A 17399-nucleotide genomic window follows, 5' to 3' on the forward strand; every position below is an offset into this window, starting at 1 on the left:
CTTTCCTCCAGCTACTGAAAGCGCTGCTATCCTGAGTGGCGTTCAGCGATAATGGCAGAGCTGATAACAATAATCAGCTCTGTTTTGTTTGGCATCTTTGAGGCGAGCGTGTCGCAAACGCCTTTACAAAATTAATGATGTTACAGAATTACAGGCCACAGCTACCAAATGTAATAAATAATCCAGGATCCTAGAGCACGGCTGGTGGAGAGTAAATAACCAACCAAAATGATGGGGGGAAAACACTGGGTTTGCAGGGTTGACGTACCCTGGGGTAGACTCAGCCTAAGTGTCAGGAGGTATATCTCTGTGGGTGTCCAAGTAAGAATTAAAATTACTTGTAATTCAGTGCCAAAAATATGCCTCCCTGGAAATTAAGCCCTGGTTGTGAAAACTGTTGTGCACATGCTTGGTGTTAAGTGAATGAGTTGTGCTGGTGAAATTGCTTGCTCAAAGTTAAGCTTATGTGTAAGCCTGTGCTGAAAAAAAAAAAAAAAATGGAAAGAGGAATTTTTATATGTTTAAGGACCTGGATCATCTGTGCTGAAAAAAAATGAATTTATACTAAAAGGATGTTAAAGGTACTAGTTTTTCATGGAGATAATGATGAAAAACATGCACTTGGCAATTATATTTTAATCTAACTTTGAATGATCATTCTAGAAGAAAAACTTTGCAAGTTTATCCATATTGTGAGAACATTTCCCAAAGAGATGGAACCTGCTCAATCTAGGTTCAGGGATTTTCAAGTATTGCTACACCAGGCATCATTCCTGTTAAAAAACAAACAAACAAACAAACAAAAACAAAAAAACAAATAAGAATTTGAGATTTTAAAAATGTAAAATGTTTTAGTACATTTTTCTTCCCTCTCTTTCCCAGTAAAAATCCTAAATCGATGTGATGCAAGATTCTTCTTGACCTCATTGTGATTATGACATAGAGTGGAGGAGCTAGATCAGAGCCCCAGGTTCCTGAAACTTTTGGCTGCAAATCTGGATGAGGATTTTGAGGCTCAGTTTCTGACTTTGTGAAGAATTGGGTCACAATATTGCAGCAGAAACCCTTTGAACTTTGGGTCTACTCAAAGGCACATTTGATCTATGAGTCAGCAGTCATTAAGCAAACGGAGGTTTGATTGAATTTAATGAAGTCTGGAGCAGTATCTTTATGGCTTCGGCTCATCTGACATTCAAATAATTTCTCCCCTTTATCATGTTTTCCAAGAAGCTTGGTTTATAATGTAGATTCAGTTAGGAAAGCAGCATTAAAGTATTCTAGATGCTATTATTTTCTGCATTGCTACATGCCAAGCATGGGGAGTAAACCTTTTAGTGGCAGAAACCTACACAGCAATTGTTTATCTGAGCTTCATCTTTGCTGAAGTTTCCTTATCGCATCCACCCCCACTTACATAGGTGCTGCTAGCTGTTTAGCCTTGGTTAGATTTGGAGTCAAGACATGCTGAGATCTACTCTGATACAAAACTGGGATTTATCTTTCCTAACCTTACTTTTCTTTAAGTTGTCCAGCTCAGGGGAGTTGTTTAGGCTCCTGTATTGATAGAGAGAAACATCACCAAAGACTTGTGTGTCTTAGGTATTACAGCTACGCAGCTTAAGGTGAATCACAGATTGGTGATCCCCTTAGAGAAGCAACTGCTGAGTCTGTGAGCTTGTCAAATAATTGACAACTTTCCCCAGCTGCAAGATGGGCATGACAATAAGCTCCCCCTAACCTGTAGGCAGGTGTAGATCTGTGTTTCAATTGCAGCATCCTATTCCTATTCCAGCTGGAGATTTTTTTTCTTAGTCGAAGCTGGAGAATGGGATCAAACTGTAGTTCTGCTTCCTTTGGCTTTCATGACTCAGCATCAAGCTGTCTGTGCACTCACAAGCTGAAAATATAAGAGACTTTATGGATGAAAAAAATCTGTAATGCTGCTGAGTCTACTCCTCTGTGGATGCTGTACTGCCCATTTTCTGGTGTTGTATCCAGCAAAGCTGACACATCCTTATAGGCCCATTTCTTGAAATACCTCTTTTTAGGACACCATGAGGATTTTGAATACTGCCCCTGTGTTGTCTCCTTACGATGATTTCAACATTGGAAAAATTGTTTAAAAAGTATCATAACAAGGATTTCAGCTTCACGTGCAGCCTTAAAGTGACCTTGCTTTGGCTGTATTAATGTACAGCTAAACGGGTATCGTGGTTCTGGTAGTGACCAGACTGTCGGGGCAAAAGATCTGGAGGCTAAAGCAATAGAGAAACAGGATTAGGCAGCTGGGTCCTGCTCACTGCCGTGAGGGCTCAGCACTTTGTACCTCCTCCTCAACAAGCAGTGGAGCATGAACACGTGGTTATCGGCAGTGGAAAGTTTAATAGCCAGACTGTGAAACTGCTCAGACAATACTGATTGGGGAAGAGATACAAGATAGGCAGATTGTAGATAACTCTGTATACTCAGCCGATTGCAGTTATTTCTGTAATCCCAACATCACAAGTATGGAAATATTTATGATAACCCAGGACAGATGGAAATTTCCTTTGCACAGAGCTGACACTGGAGTAACTCCTTTGTGTTGGATGGGTTGATACCGCAGACATTCGTTATTGCCTTTGTCTGTATTTATAGTGCTCTAGGGAGGTCTGGAGACCAAAATGCTGTCTAGTCTTTCAGGAGTACCTCAGGGATGAGTTTTGGGATGATGCTGCCACTATACCCTGGTGGGGTTGAAGATCCCCAACTGACCAGTTGCCTTTGCAATGGCAATTTTGAGATGGCCATCCTTGCAAGCTTAAGGGAGAAGATTGCTTTGGTCTAGAAAAGCCTCAAAGTCTCTTGCTACAGCTTTCTGTCCCCTATCATTTGTATCATTGCTGCAGCTTAGCAGTCCCACTGAAAACAGCATGCCAGGTCCCTTTTCCGCAGTCAGACTCCAAGTTGAGGGTTTCAGAAAGGTCTGACCTACCTCATCTGTGGTTTCTGCCTCTTAAAAACTGTGCATTCGGTTTCCAAAATACCATGGCTAATCTGGACTTTTTTTTTTTTCCAAACCATGAGATCTCAGGAAAAAAAAAAAAAAAAAAAAAAAACCGAGATACTCATGACTTTGTCTATTATTGTCTGATTTTGAACCCACATCACAAGAGCAATGATTATCTGTCAATTTTTTGAATTTCTAATAATCCATGCTCAGAACAGACCATGGCTAGAATGGGTCCTGTGAGTAGATCTGTGGAGGAGGGAAATCCAGATACTGATTTTGCTTGACTTTTTTTTCCCAGGCTTTGAGGCTATTAGCAAAGAGCATCAAACATTAGCTGATACACCTGCGTTAGTAGTTGTCAAATAACTGGTACTTCAGTCACTAATGATAAAGACCGGGTCTGAATTTGCTGAAAGAAGGAGAAAGCTTTTCCCTCTGTTTTCCCATCCGTGACATCAACTAGTCCTTAAACACATTTTAAAATCCCTTGTCAGTAGGCACGGTTGGAAACTGCTTGTGTTGCGGTGTTTTCTGTGCCATTTTGCTCAACCCATTTGGGATGTGCGTTGTGATACTTTTTGCAGGCAGTTTCTAGTTCATATTTTCTTTTTTTAATCAGGCAGAGACATTACAATTAAAATACCGTAAAAGCGATTCTGGCAGTATTGCAATAAGCATGTTTTTTAATTAAAGAAAGAACATGGGATGTACAAATAGTACCAGCTAATGGGAAATTTCATCCAATGTATTTTTTAATTGAGATTTAAAAGGAAGAAGAGTCAGCCCTATTTCTCCCTGTCGCTGTGTGATATTTTCCTACATTGTTACAGTGAGGTGTACCAAGTCTGCAATAATTACAGACTCAGAGCCTTAAAGTCCCAGCTGTTTTCATGGAAAAAAAAATGTAAGGCATCAGTATTTTAATTTGTTAGCATACTTTTTTTTTGCAGGAATTCAGTGTTATTCAGTAGAGTGCAACTTGCAGAGCTGGACATTCCTGGAGGAAGGGTTTTAAGGCCTTGATTCTGTAGCAATTTGATGGGTTTTTTTCAGTTCTTTCCCCAGCTATAAACCCTGATCCATGTTTGGATATGGGCTGCAGGTTTCTCTTTCCCATCATGTTTCAGATGGGCTTACAGCATGTACATTAGACTTCCAAGGCTCTCGCTTGCCAATGAAATTGATTTTCTGCAATTTCAGTAGCTCTTGAGACTTCTCTGGGGTCTTGCGGGGTAAGCAGATCAGTGGAAGCTAATCCTGGCTGAGGAACTGCACACAGCTTCTGCAGAGACCCGGCTGAAACCCGAGGCAGCACCATCCCCTTCCTCCGCTCGCTGGCATGGAAGGAGGAGGCATGCCCCTTTCAGGGAAGCAGATTCTACCGCTAAACAAGGGATGGAAAGATCTTCTGAATCGGTCTCAACCCATCCTGGACACTAATAAGGCCCTCATTACCAGTAGCAGCTTTGTACTGTTAGTAGATCTCTCCTCACACACTTTTATGTGGTACAGAAATAGTCGTCATGACCTGTGCAGGCTGGGAACGGAGCTCCAGGTCTTAAGATTTTTTTTCAATGTAAATAAATACCTTCAAAGACAACAGTCTGTATCACGAGCCCAGAACAACAGAAGCAGCGTACCACGTAACAGGATTGCACGCAGGTTTCTTAAATTTTGAAGTATCCCCTACTCCTTGTAGGCTTGACAGAGCATGCATTAGAGAGTTTTGCTGCAGAAACAGCCTGTCAGTAACACCAAGGTCCAACCCACTCTGCTAGACACAAGGAGATAAACCCTATCTGTAATATCTTTAAATTCAAATGGCAGAAAGCAGCTTGAAATGACATAACTGCGGGTGGAGGAGCATAGCAAATAGAAACACTCTGGTCTAATGGTCACCCAGGCAGGCTCTAGGTGAGCAGAATCCTGTCCCCCAAAACAGTGCTCCTGTGCCTTCCCCTGTGCACCCCTCCCTTGCCAAGGATGGAGCACTTAATGCATGTTTGTCACATGGAGACTTAGCAATAACAGCCCAAGGACCTGTTTCTTGATCAGACTTCTATGTGTGGTGTTTACCATGATGCCTTCACAAGGTTCATCTAGAAGCTTCCTTCGTCAGATCCTAGATGATGTGAAGCCATCTAGGAGTGCCCACACCTCTTCCCCACCAGGTTAGCTCTCCTCTTGCAAATGCGTCAGAGGTATTGCTAAGTGTCTCAGAGGCTACCGAAGGAGCTGAAAAAGTAGAAGGACTTCTTCAAAGGAGATATACCTATGGCAGCATCTTCTGGGCTGCCGGTCTGAACTGCCTTTGCTTGTCTAAGGGAAGCGCCCGACCGGCTTACAAGGGAACACGTGCCATCTGAACAGATGGCTGTGAGTGCAGCAAGCCAGAAAACACAGGCTTGTCAGGCTTGGGAGATGATTTCTGTCTGAGAGTACTCAAGCAGCTGCCTGTTCCTCGCCCAGGGACAGATTAAGGCCTCCGTCCAACAAAATGCTGGAATACAAGCTTAACTTTTTAGCATGTTAGTGATGTCCTGGTGGAAATACACAGGCATTTGAATTCACAGCCAGTTTGAGATCTGTACCTGTGTGTTGTGAACATGGAGGAACGTGCTCAGGGAGGTGGGGAGTGCATTTTGGACTCTTGGTTCAGGCAGTCTTTAGGATGGAGCCAATATAACAAACCACTTCACTCCTCTGCATCTTGCTCAGCAGTGGTCCAGCCCACAATCAGTTTTTATGGCTCATCCCAATGTCATGTGAACATGTCAAGTGGGTGCAAGTGACAGGTCCATGAAATAATTGATTGTTCTTAATTAAGGCTCAAAAAATTCTGTATTCCTCTTCCTGTACACAGGAGGATCTTTGTTTTGTTTGGGTTTGGGTTTTTTTCCTCCTTGGAGGCCCCATCAGGCACACCCTTGGAGCCAGAGGACGAGCAATCAGTGGACTGCCAACACACTGCAGCCTTGTTGTACAGGATCAGTTGTTTCAGCAAAAATATTCCAGCTCTGGCAGTTGCCTCCTCCTGTTTGCCACTCAGGAATGCTTGCCAGGAATACAACTTCTGAGCTTAAGCCTGTCTCATGGGGGATTCTGTGGCTTTGTCATGTGAAACACCGAGTGAGAGGAACTAGTAAGAGCAAGTTGAAGACTGTGGGAATATTAGTTATACATGGCCATGGCATATCCACAGCACAGCCAGAGCAGATCTTCCCTGCACAGTGATGAGAAGTTGTTGTCCAGTTGAGGAGATGACCTTTCAATCTGCAAATCCTTTTCCATGCAGAGAGGATTTTTGTTAGTTGAGGGGCGTGACAGAGTAGTGATATTTAAGACTATTCTGCTGATACCTTCCTAACATCTTCTATTATTGATTTTTTAAATATATATATATATATATATATATATATAAAATTATCTCTTAAGACCGTCCAGCACCTTTCTTGTAGTTTGCTTGCATTAACGCTTCATTCAGCTTCACATAAAGAATTAGAATTAAATCTGGCAATAGTCAATTTTATCCCAGCTTCCTAATGAGCTGCTCATTAGAAAAATGAATATCTTACATTGACAGGGAATGCAAAGTGTGGCCTCAAAGGATAATAATAAAAAACCCCTCCATGTAAAAGGTGCACTTTGGAATGGAGACTTTGCTTCCCTCTGAGTTCAAGGGAAGCTCTCTAGAGTGCTCTAAATCACAACCTAAATGAGAAATATCAACATCTCTTTTATGCATTATGAGAACATCTATGTTAGAAGGATTGTTTTGTTTTTTTTTTTTTAAATTAGGTTTTTGAGAAGGGATATAAGCTGCTGTGTCTGAAAGCATGAATCTTCATGACAGAGACAAGGAGAAACTTCCCCCAGCAATCCTCACAGTCCTCTACTCCATTGTTATTTGTTTCTTTTTTTTTTTTCAGAAGTGCATGATGCAGCCTACTTCCTTAGTAACTGTTCTGGATTCCTGGGCTGTGGCTTTGCATGAGCCAGGCTGGGACTCCCGACAAAGTCAAGTGTTAATAAATTATCCTTCCAATTCCTTTCCTTTTGAGTGTTCCCTCTGCCATTTCCCAAGGACGTCAGAAGACAAACCTTTTTTCACAAAACCAGTTCTGTTGATGGCATGATGGTGCTGTAGTTATTCACACAGCAGATTACAACCCTCATCTTATTATCAAGTTTGTTTTACTTAATATTCCTCTTTTTTTTTTTTTCTTTATTTGGTCTGGCTCTTTCTCCCTTCCTGTGGGACAGATGGAGTTGCCTAGTTTTTTTCTCTCTCTCTCTCTTTTTTTTTTTTTTTTTTTTTTTTTTAAAGATAAAGAAAGATTTCTTTTCTGGGCAGAGAGGTGGAGGCTAATTGCTGGGTTAATTGAGAAGAATGGTGCTTCTGATGTCCTCACGAAGTATCAAATAGCCTCAACATATTTCTCCCCTCTCTCCCTCACTCCACCTAAAGAGACCCATTGAATTTGCACATTACTGTACAGAAGTGATTATCGGTTTAATTGTATTTATTTTGCTTGGTGGGGAGGCCATCATAACAGTAGTTGATTGATTTTTATAAAATCACCCTCAAGGTCATGTGTAGGACTTTGCTTTCCTGTGCAGCCATAACAAACAATTTGAGGGTCACAGCCAAAGGTTCAGTTGAGCAATATTCTTGCTTTCAGCTTTTAGAGGAAAGGTCAAGTGCAATAAAAGAAGGAAGCATAACTTTTATTTTCTTTTTAAAAAAGGGGGAAGACAATCTTGTAAAACAGCAGCTGTATATTTATTCTGACCCAGTGAAAGACAGAGAGATACAGAGCGCTGAGGATTAGGAGGGACAGTATGCAATTTTTGGACATAAGTCTTTGTAAGTTTGGTGAGAGTTTGCTTTACACTTAGACTTGGTAAACAGTTAAATGAATCCCTGCTAATGTTTTCTTTACTTTCCTGTGATGCTGCTCCCCTTTTATTTTCAGGAGTTAAACTTTTCTTTTTACACTTTCTTTTATCCCAAAGACTGAGTGCCTTTTGGCTTTGTTCTGGAGGAGTTCAGAAGCTTTGCAAATAGCCAGGGGACAACGACTGTGGTGTGACCATGAGTGTAGCTGATATATCTGTTTCCTACAATTACATGTTGGGTCTGACTGCTGCTTCAAAGGGAAAGCCAAAGCATCACGTAGAGCAAATACCTTCTGGTGGTCTTGACCTTGCAAATCTTTGCACCATTGCCAAGTGTGCTTGGGCTGCCTGTTACATCTAGGGACAGAGAAACCCAACAACCAGGCAACAACCCCCATCTTGAAGCCCAATTATTATTATCTCTTCACATCCAAATCTTCACCCAGGCTGGAGAAACTTTGCTTCTATGTAGGATTTTCCCCAGGAAGGGTCAAACTTTGCAGGCCAGGTGTTGCACAGCCTGCTGCTGCTGAAAAGGGCTGGGACTGTTGCTCATACTTGTGCCCACTGCAGAGCAGTCGCCAGCATCCAAGCTTATCAGGCACCCAGAAATCCACAAAAGATATGGAAAATCTTTGAATCAACAGAGGAGAAAATCACTCCAGACAACGGACATGGAGTTAGCCTGTTACTGAGTAACAGATTTTAAGAAGAGAGGAAATAAAAGGGAGATAGAGGACTGGGAGATGGAGAACTGGTCACAGAAGACCGGTCATATGTAAGGAGGCAGACAGTGATTTTTAGGAGCTATATGAGGGTGAGCTACTCCTGACATGCTAAAGCCACTTTGTGCAGAAAAGTGCACAAGAGACAGTGCAGAATATGTTAGCACCCATACCCAAAGCATTAAGCTGGTCAAGCTGCCTCTGTTTTTGCAGGAAGAGGGACCCTATTTGCAGTGAAAGCTCTCTTCTTCTCACTCCTTGCTAGTTTTCCAGAGAGGCAGGTGTCTGTACTACTGGTAGCAATGTATGACTCCGTTATGTGCTCCATTGTGTCTCAGGAGGAATGATTATGTGTTACGGTTATACAACAGACCCTCTGGGGGCAGGGCATGATGAGACAAATCCCAGAGCCTTATGGGAAATAAGTGTCTTTCCATGGCTACCTTGAGATGCATTGGGATGTCTGCAAAAAGAAAAGGACTTAGGCACCCCATCCCACAGAATCACAGAATCACCTAGGTTGAAGATCATCCAGTCCAACCATTAACCTCACACTGACAGTTCCCAACTCCCCCAGATCCCTCAGCGCTGTGTTGACTCTACTCTTCAACCCCTCCAGGGATGGGGACTCCACCACCTCCCTGGGCAGCCCATTCCAACACCCAACAACCCCTTCTGGAAAGAAATGCTTCCTAATATCCAGTCTAAACCTTCTCTGGTGCAGCTTGAGGCCATTCCCTCTTGTCCTGTTGCTCACTACTAGGTTAAAGAGGCACATCCCATCCCATCCTTCCCCCATCCCTGTCATTCCATGGGGAGGGGAGAAAAGGGTTTGTGCAAGGAATTTAATATTTCTAACGTGTCTTGCAGACAGCTTGAAAATTTTGGATGGACAAAATGTGACTGAAACTTGGGAAAACTTTTGGGGACATTGTCTGAGGCAGAGCTATGAATTTGCAATCAAAAAATATAGGACAACTCTGGCTGTCAGCCTTCCTGCTTCAGTGGTACAATGTGGCAGCAATTAGAACACTCATTAAAAATTGTATGGAGAGAAATGGAAACAGAAATGACTATATTTCAGTGGGAACAGAGCATAGGAAGTCAATAAAGACCTTGGGGAAGATGTCTTTTTTTTGTGTGTTAGGAATAAAATAAATCTCAGTGATTTATAGTTCCATTTCTAGATTGCGGTGATAAAATTATTAACACTGATGCTATAAGGCAAATATATTTAATAAATATTTCTGTTCTCAGTGAGGGAAAGAACAGGATGGTAAATTATATTACAAGAGGGAGATGGACCAGGAGTCCATTTATTACTGAATAATGTTAATATATACTGAAGATGTTAAATAAGGAACACACATTCTTACATCAACAGGTCCACTTTCATTCAAGAGCTTTAAAACTGCTGGTAGAGGCATTTTGTGGCCCACAAATATTAATTTCAGAGTACATGGGAAATTACAGAGGGCTGTAGAAGCACCGCTTCATGAATTGGAGATGATTCCTCACAGGGAGGGTCTTAAAAACCTTCTCAACCTATCTGAATGAGGGCTGAGATTTGATTTTACCTGTAAGTACTTTCACGGAAAATGCTGTTTTCTACACCTCTCTTCAGTGCAGCGCGGGAGGATCCAAAGAGAACCACTGTCTGAAAGCTCATTCTTGACAAGTTATGATTGGAAATAAAGCAGAAATTATGAACAGTAAGAGGAATTAGCTGTCAGAAAAGACGATCACGGAAAATAGTAGAGTGGTGTCCCCAAGTCACTTAATTGATTGTCTGCCTTTCCGGAGGGCGTGCAGCAGTCAAACACGGACGACTTGACTTCCTCCAGTTTTTCAATAGCATGATGTGCACAGGCCGCCAGGCGACGTGATCTAACGGTCTCTTCAGTCTTCAGATGAAAACTTTCAAGTATTATCCCAATTTCAGCCTGGCACGTTTTGTATTAAGAACATTTCACTTTTCTAGAAGTTTGCATCTCAGAATAGAAGCCAGATATATTCTGTTGTTTTGCATGAAACAAGATGAAATTTATGCTGTTTTATATTCAGTATAATGTGTAACACTCTATAGCAAGCTTAACAGAAATACTTTTGTATATAGAAGAGTATGTCTAGGGAAAGAGACAATTTACACATAAGGGAGTTGGTGTTTGTGGGAGCACTCCCATGGTTCCCAGTGCTTATAAGCAAGAAAATGTGAGATTTATCTTTTTCGTCTATTAAGCATATTCTGTAAAAACTTAAGTGGAATCCACTCAAATCCCGAAAGAAAATATTTAATGGCTAGTCCTTATTCAAATACTAGCTTTGTTATGAGTCTGAGAAACTACAACTAAGTTATAAGACTTTGTTGTAAGACTAAGAAATCAATGAAACAGTGAAAGCCCCACAATGCAAGAATAAATAAGGAGATCAGGATAAGCAGAATGTGTTCAGCAGGAGTAGATACAACTGGTTGGGAAAGGCACACCAGTGTTATGCATCTCCCTTATCACGGGGAGCAGCAAGACCTGATCAAAGGTGAGCAATGATGAAGGTAGTTTTTAATCTGATTTTTATATTAAAAAAAACCTTCTTCCCTGCTTTTTTTTTCTCAATACTGAAACTAAAGCAGAGGTCTGATCTCCCTTATCCTGCTTGCTAAGGATTGGTAGTATCTTATGGGGAACAAAAGTCAACAGGTAGGTATAAAGGTCACCATTGAAAACTGCTAACACCAGTAGAAAGCTGGCCATGGTATGAGATGGCAAAGTTATTAGATAATTTGCATAAAGCGAAAGCTTGGGAGGGTGACAGACCCTTTGTAAAGAGGTCTGGGGTTGCCAGGCTTTGAGGTATCCCCTACTAGCTCCGGGGAAGTGTGGCTTGACCCAGGAAGACCTGTCCCGTGTGCAGAATGATTAGATATGTGAGAGTCCACTCTGTCCAAATACATTGTAAAGAAAGTAACGGTGTCCTTCATAGGGAAGAAAATATAAAGGGAGGTAAAAGAGTGAACCATCCTGAAATGCCAGACTGGGATCACCAGCTCACACAAGGCAAGAACAACGGAGTCTTTTGACAGAACTGAAGAGACTGAGTGGAAACCAAAGGATGGAAATGCCTTTTCATACTCAGACCACAGAATTCATTGCTTCAAGGAGTTATTGAGACTAACTATGAGAAAGACTTGAAGGATCAGATCTATATTACTGACAAATCTTATCCAGTTATACTAGTAGATGGTTAAAGGAAAACATTGGCAAGGAGATGAAACCTTATGCTTTGAGGAGAAGCTAACCTCTAATTAGGGATTAAAATGAGGCTTTCATGGGATGGGGAGATCATCTCACATCCAGCTAAGAAGGAGAAATTTCTTATACTGTATTTGGAAGCATCTGGTTTTGAACAGCAGCTGGAAGGGTATCCAGGATTAAATGAACCGCTGATCTAAATAAGTTGCCGGTTCTTATGTTCCAAAGCTGTTTTGCCCTCACCTCTCCTTGTCACAAGTAGTTTGTAATCTGAAAAGTAATGTACAAATTGAGTAGTAATAACCCTTTTTAACATTTAGAGAGTGAGCAGGTTAAAACTGGAATTTTTCAAACACAGCTGCCTCGCACTGGAATGAAAGAGATTTCGAGGTGTGCCCAGGCTGAATGGCCTTGCTCAAGTCTAGAAAGGCAGCCTGTGGTAGCATCAAAAAAATGGACGGAATTAATAAAGTCTGTAAAGAGCTGGTAAATTCACAGGGAGAAGTACAGGGCAAGGTAGTAATTTCGCAGGACGCAATAACATATTACCCTTAATCTCATAACTTTATTGCAAGACCATTTGTTTACCTACCTCTTACAATTCCCCTGACTGTGAGATAACGGCTGGCTATTAGATCTATGGTTCCATTTTGCTCTTCTGTTGTCTTCAGGTGGCAAACTCTTGTTCACTGGTCCAGGACCTGTAGAACTCCATGCTCATTACATTCTGATATCTGATGGAGGAGAGCTCCAGGTGGGATCCCCTGAGGCCCCTTTCCGTCACAAAGCACACATCTATCTCTATGGAAGCCTCCATTCTCCGCCATTATTTCCATACGGGGTCAAGTTCCTGGCAGTGAGGAATGGGACCCTTTCCATTCACGGTGAGTACGTTTTTTCTTCTCTTCAAAAGCAAAGCGCAAATGAATAAAAGAAAACAAAACAAAGCAAAAATTTTTTTTGAAAAAACTGAACAACAAAACAACTAAGTACATGGTCATGGATTTCTAATTGCAGTTAAGTATATGTTGAAATTGGGTTTTTGGGTCAGAACTTCATATCTTTGCATTCTCCATCAGACTCTTATTTCTGCAGTATCTTATGCATGAAAGTTCAGTGGTGTATCTCCATAAAAGCTCCCATGATGGGAGCTGAGGCATTTTGAAAATCCGGACACCGAGAAGATAGATGGTATCAAATAGTTACGAAACACTGTCCGTCATTTGGGTGCCTAGAAGGTGTTTGAATTTGTGCACGTCTGTCCACAAATGAAAGTCTCTGTTTCTTGGAAATGACCTCAGATCTCTGTGGTGACTCATATGGATTTGCTCTGCTCCTAGAATAGGGTGTCCTTCTCCCCTCATCTCTCTCCATAACAACTGGGAAGTTTCCTACCCAAAGAGGGTGATGGCTCTTGGGGTTTCCAAGAGAGGGAAGTCTGCCAGGTGCATCCCATGGTGAGGCCAACGCAAAGCATGCTGCAGTCAGTAACCTGTGCCAGCTGGGGTAGGGATGATACTTCTCGAAACACCAGAAAAGTGCTCCTGGCAGTGTAGTTTCCCTTTTTCTCCATCTTTCTATGCTGTGGTGGTATCCCAATGCCAGTGGTCTGTCTCTAGCATTAGGAGCACAGCTGGCATCTCTTTGTTTTCCTGGTGGTCCACAGAGCATCACCTGCCCAGCATAAGTTGCTGTCATAAATGACAAGTTCAGGGCTATGCAAAAAAACTGTGGCAATGCCAAGAATCTCAGTGCTAGATGCCCATTCCTCTGCTCTAAGCACTAGACCTTTCTCTCAAAGGAAGCTCTGCAGGGCCAGAGCTCAATGTTCATACAAAGTGGAAGAGATGAGGGACCGAAAGGGCAGAAAGTGGCTGTGGATTTGTAGATGTTGTGGCGTAGAAGAATTTAAATACAGAGCTTTCTTTGGAAGGCTATGAAGCATGAAATGGCCGTTTCTTGTGCAGTAGATTGGATATGGAATTCAGGTCCAAACAGCATGAATCAGAATATTAGTTCAATGTATGCATGTCAAGGTCTTAATTAATGAGTTGTTTTTAAAGGCAGTATGTGTCATAGAGGAGGAAAAAAAAAAAAAAAGAAGCCAATATATCTGAATGCCTCATATCCCTCCCTTATGTACTTGTGTGTCAACCTTCATATTGGTAGGCGTTCATACATTCATATCCTCTAGCAGGGCTTGAACTTACACCCCCCTGGCCTACAGGCAGGAATGTTGCTACCTGAGCATCACTGACAAGTAGGGCTCTCGGTCAGAAATGATGTCAGAGGCTGAGGGGTACAGTCTGAGCACAGACAGGGAGGGAGCTGTACGGCTGGGTGGTAATCCTGGCAGTCCACAGGAGCCGAGCAAGGTCAGGAAGGGTCAGTTGCTGGAGTGGAGTCAGTGACCAGATGTTGTTCTGAATCAGGAGAGATCAGCGGAGGATGGGGAAGGTGCTTCTGGCAGTGACAAGGGAGGGGGGGCTGTACCACTCCCGAACGCCACGTGCTCTTGATCACTTCATCGAGGCACAGCGAGGCTAGTTTAGTGCTTATAAACGGTTTTAATAATTTCAGTAAACTGGATTTGCAGAAGGGCAGAGCATTTCTACCCCATTTCCTAGAGGAGCTCTGTGAAGAACCGCTATTAGATCATCCAGGCTGAATTGAGTGTCCGTCACTCACCATTGAGTTTCACACAGTTATCCCAGCCTTGAGTTCAGTAGCATGCATTAGATTAAAGCATGCCTTCCAGAAAGGCTTGGTCTTTGAGGACATCAAGGGAAATGGAAGCCAGCATTTTCTGTAGAAGCTTGTTCCAGGGGATTAATTTGGTTAATCATCCATTTTTTTTTTCTTTTACAAGAAAAGTATTAAAATATCTGATTTGAATTTGCCAGATAATGGTTTTTGCTGCTTTGCTTTCTGTGTCTTCTCCTGCTACTTTAAAATATTCTTCCATTCTTGGTTTGACCCCTATAAGTCTGGACTTTATCCTTAAATTGTCAGCACTTTATAACAAGAGCTTTGTCTTCTTCATGCTATCTTGTTTTCTAGCAGTGTAGGAAGAGTCAGTAGCATCTCCTTGCAGCTGTGCGTCCTGTGCTGCTTCTCCTTTCCATTCTGAGCCCGTATCATAACTGCCTTGTTGACTCCATCCTCATGGCCAACCCATGAAATTGTAGAGACAGATAGGGCAGAAATATCTTTTGGTGTTACCTTGGCAATACGATGGAAGGAAGTAAACCAGGGTGTCCATGTCAGCACCCTCAAGGCATTTCTCACTGACATTTCATACCCAGTGCTGTAATTCCCAGCAGATTCTTCATTCCTGAGGAAACCAAAAAAGGTGATGTCTGCAGCTCAAGCTTTGGATGGAGATATGTGGACTGACCCATTAGTGGAAGCATCTCTTGGTTTCAATTTTTTATTAATTCTTAGTCAAGAATTCTTATCAATTCAAGAAAACTAGACTAGCTATGAAGTCACTTTTAAGCTCTGCACTACGTACAGTCCCAGCGCATGGCTGCAATTAAGATCCATTCAAACCATGTAATCTGCAATTTAACATTGAAGCAGTAGACGCCCACTAGAAAACAAGACCAAAAGGAGTGTGTTCTTTTGCTGGGTTCATATTGCTTACATGAGGCAGAAACATGTTGTTCTGTCTCCAATTTAGTACCAGTCTGGCCTGTGGTATAGAACAAATTGTTGAGCATGACAGCCTCTTTCATATATGTATGAAAGAGGCTGACATGCTCAGCAATAGACGTTTGTGAGATGCATATATATATATATACACACACACGCATATATATGTTATCTCAGATCAAAATCATTAAATAAGCAGACTTCCAAATTCTCAGTTGTCTTGGTGAAGACAGGATGGAGCACATTTTAATTTCTCTTTCAGACTGGGAAGTTTGGGGGATGCTCTGCAGCCATGGTTGAGTTCAGATTGTTTAGTAAGCGCTGTCAGCTCCTCACTTTGATATGTTAATATGACTAAGGGTTTCCCACAATTCCCTTGTGAGTGGCAGTCCTTTGCTCCGGTAGTTGTAGCAGACTGGGAAATTTCACTGTTGCCTTTGGCTTTAGCCAACTCCCCTGCCAGTCAGAGCGTGCCACCCATAAACTGCCTGTCAATCACATGTCAGTTTTAAAGGGGGTTTCAGTCAGCCAGGGCAACTCGACTTTTTGACAATGTAATTATGGCCCTTGCATCCGCAGTAGGGGCCTGAGCGGGGCTGAGAGAATTTTATTGATTGTTCAGAAGGGAAATTTATCACTGTCTCCAGCTCCATTCGTACTTTATTCCCTGAGAAACTCTCCTGACAAGCTTCAGGAGAGAAGTTTAGCATGGTGGCCTTGGCTGTTCTTGCGCCTTTGTCCTTCCCAGGGAAACTGGACCAGAGACACCAGCAGATGATGAGTGGAGGGCAGGGATGGGGTACGGGGGCAGTGTAAGTGGAGATGTTGCATCAGTAGCCAGGGACACCTACCCTTTCTTTGTGACCGCCTGGTTTCGCGGTCCCAACGCTTATTATTGTGGATGGAAAAATTTTAAAGGCCTTTCCCGTTGTGTTCCATTTTTAGCTGGCTCGTGTAGATGAGCTCATTATTCCATTGTAGCCCCTTGAAACAGGCTGTGCCTCTTCCCAGAAGAAAACCAGGGCTTCTGCTGTGTCACGAGCTGAAACTTTGTCAGTGCCAACACCGCAGTGATGTGGGACATGAACATATGATCCTGTTCTCTGCATTTTAACTAATAATGTACACCTCTCCAACTAGAAGGAAGATGGAATGCTTCAGATTTAATAGCATGCTACATTCACTTTGTCCAGACTGTGAAAGAGGTGTGATAAAATTAAAAAAAACCCCACAATGTCCAGAGAGCTTTGGTTTAATACCATACCTATTTATAATCAGCATAATTAAAACAGAGCTGTCAGTGGTCATTTCAGCCTCCTAAAGTCATGGGTGGTCCTGCTGCAAAGAATGTCCCTGCACTTGCAGTGGGTGCTGACTGTGGAAGATGACACTACAGAGGCAATTCTGCACTTTTTCTATCCCAGACTTCTCTGCAACCAGAACAATCTTATATATTTTCAGGGTTAGTTCAGGAGGAAAGTACTTTTTATCAGTTGAACGAATTATTAATTTTAATCACTTTTAATCAATAATAAAACACAAAATATTTGTGAGCGGTGCATCATGCTCTACAGCGTCTGTGCGTTCCTCAAGAGATCAAACACTTAATCAAATGCTTCTTGCTTTTCCTCTATTAAGCAGTATCTTATGTATCTATTAAGCAGTATCCTCTATTAAGCAGTATTATGTATCTGTGCTGAGTTTGAGATTAAGAGATCATAGACAACATGAGAGAGTTTGTTCTGCTTTACTCACATATTAAAAAGAAAATCTTCCCAGGAGAAAAAAAAAAAATCTGTAGCAAGGGGATTCAAGATAGGGTGCAGAGATCTGCTAGAGATAAGATTGTACATTTTTACCTTACTGAAATCTTCGTTTTTC

General features: G+C 42.0%; 1 protein-coding gene across 1 annotated transcript in view; it reads left to right on the forward strand.

Moving 5' to 3' along the window:
• PKHD1 (PKHD1, fibrocystin/polyductin) overlaps nucleotides 1-17399 on the forward strand; it is a 265500-nt gene that overhangs the window by 85965 nt on the left and 162136 nt on the right. The window contains exon 35 of the mRNA XM_026846419.1: nucleotides 12536-12748. Within this exon, the coding sequence (XP_026702220.1) occupies nucleotides 12536-12748 (213 nt within the window). The remainder of the gene's footprint in view (nucleotides 1-12535; nucleotides 12749-17399) is intronic.

The sequence above is a fragment of the Athene cunicularia genome, assembly GCF_003259725.1.
Source record: "Athene cunicularia isolate RWA chromosome 3 unlocalized genomic scaffold, athCun1 chr3_part1, whole genome shotgun sequence".
Lineage (NCBI taxonomy): Eukaryota > Metazoa > Chordata > Aves > Strigiformes > Strigidae > Athene > Athene cunicularia.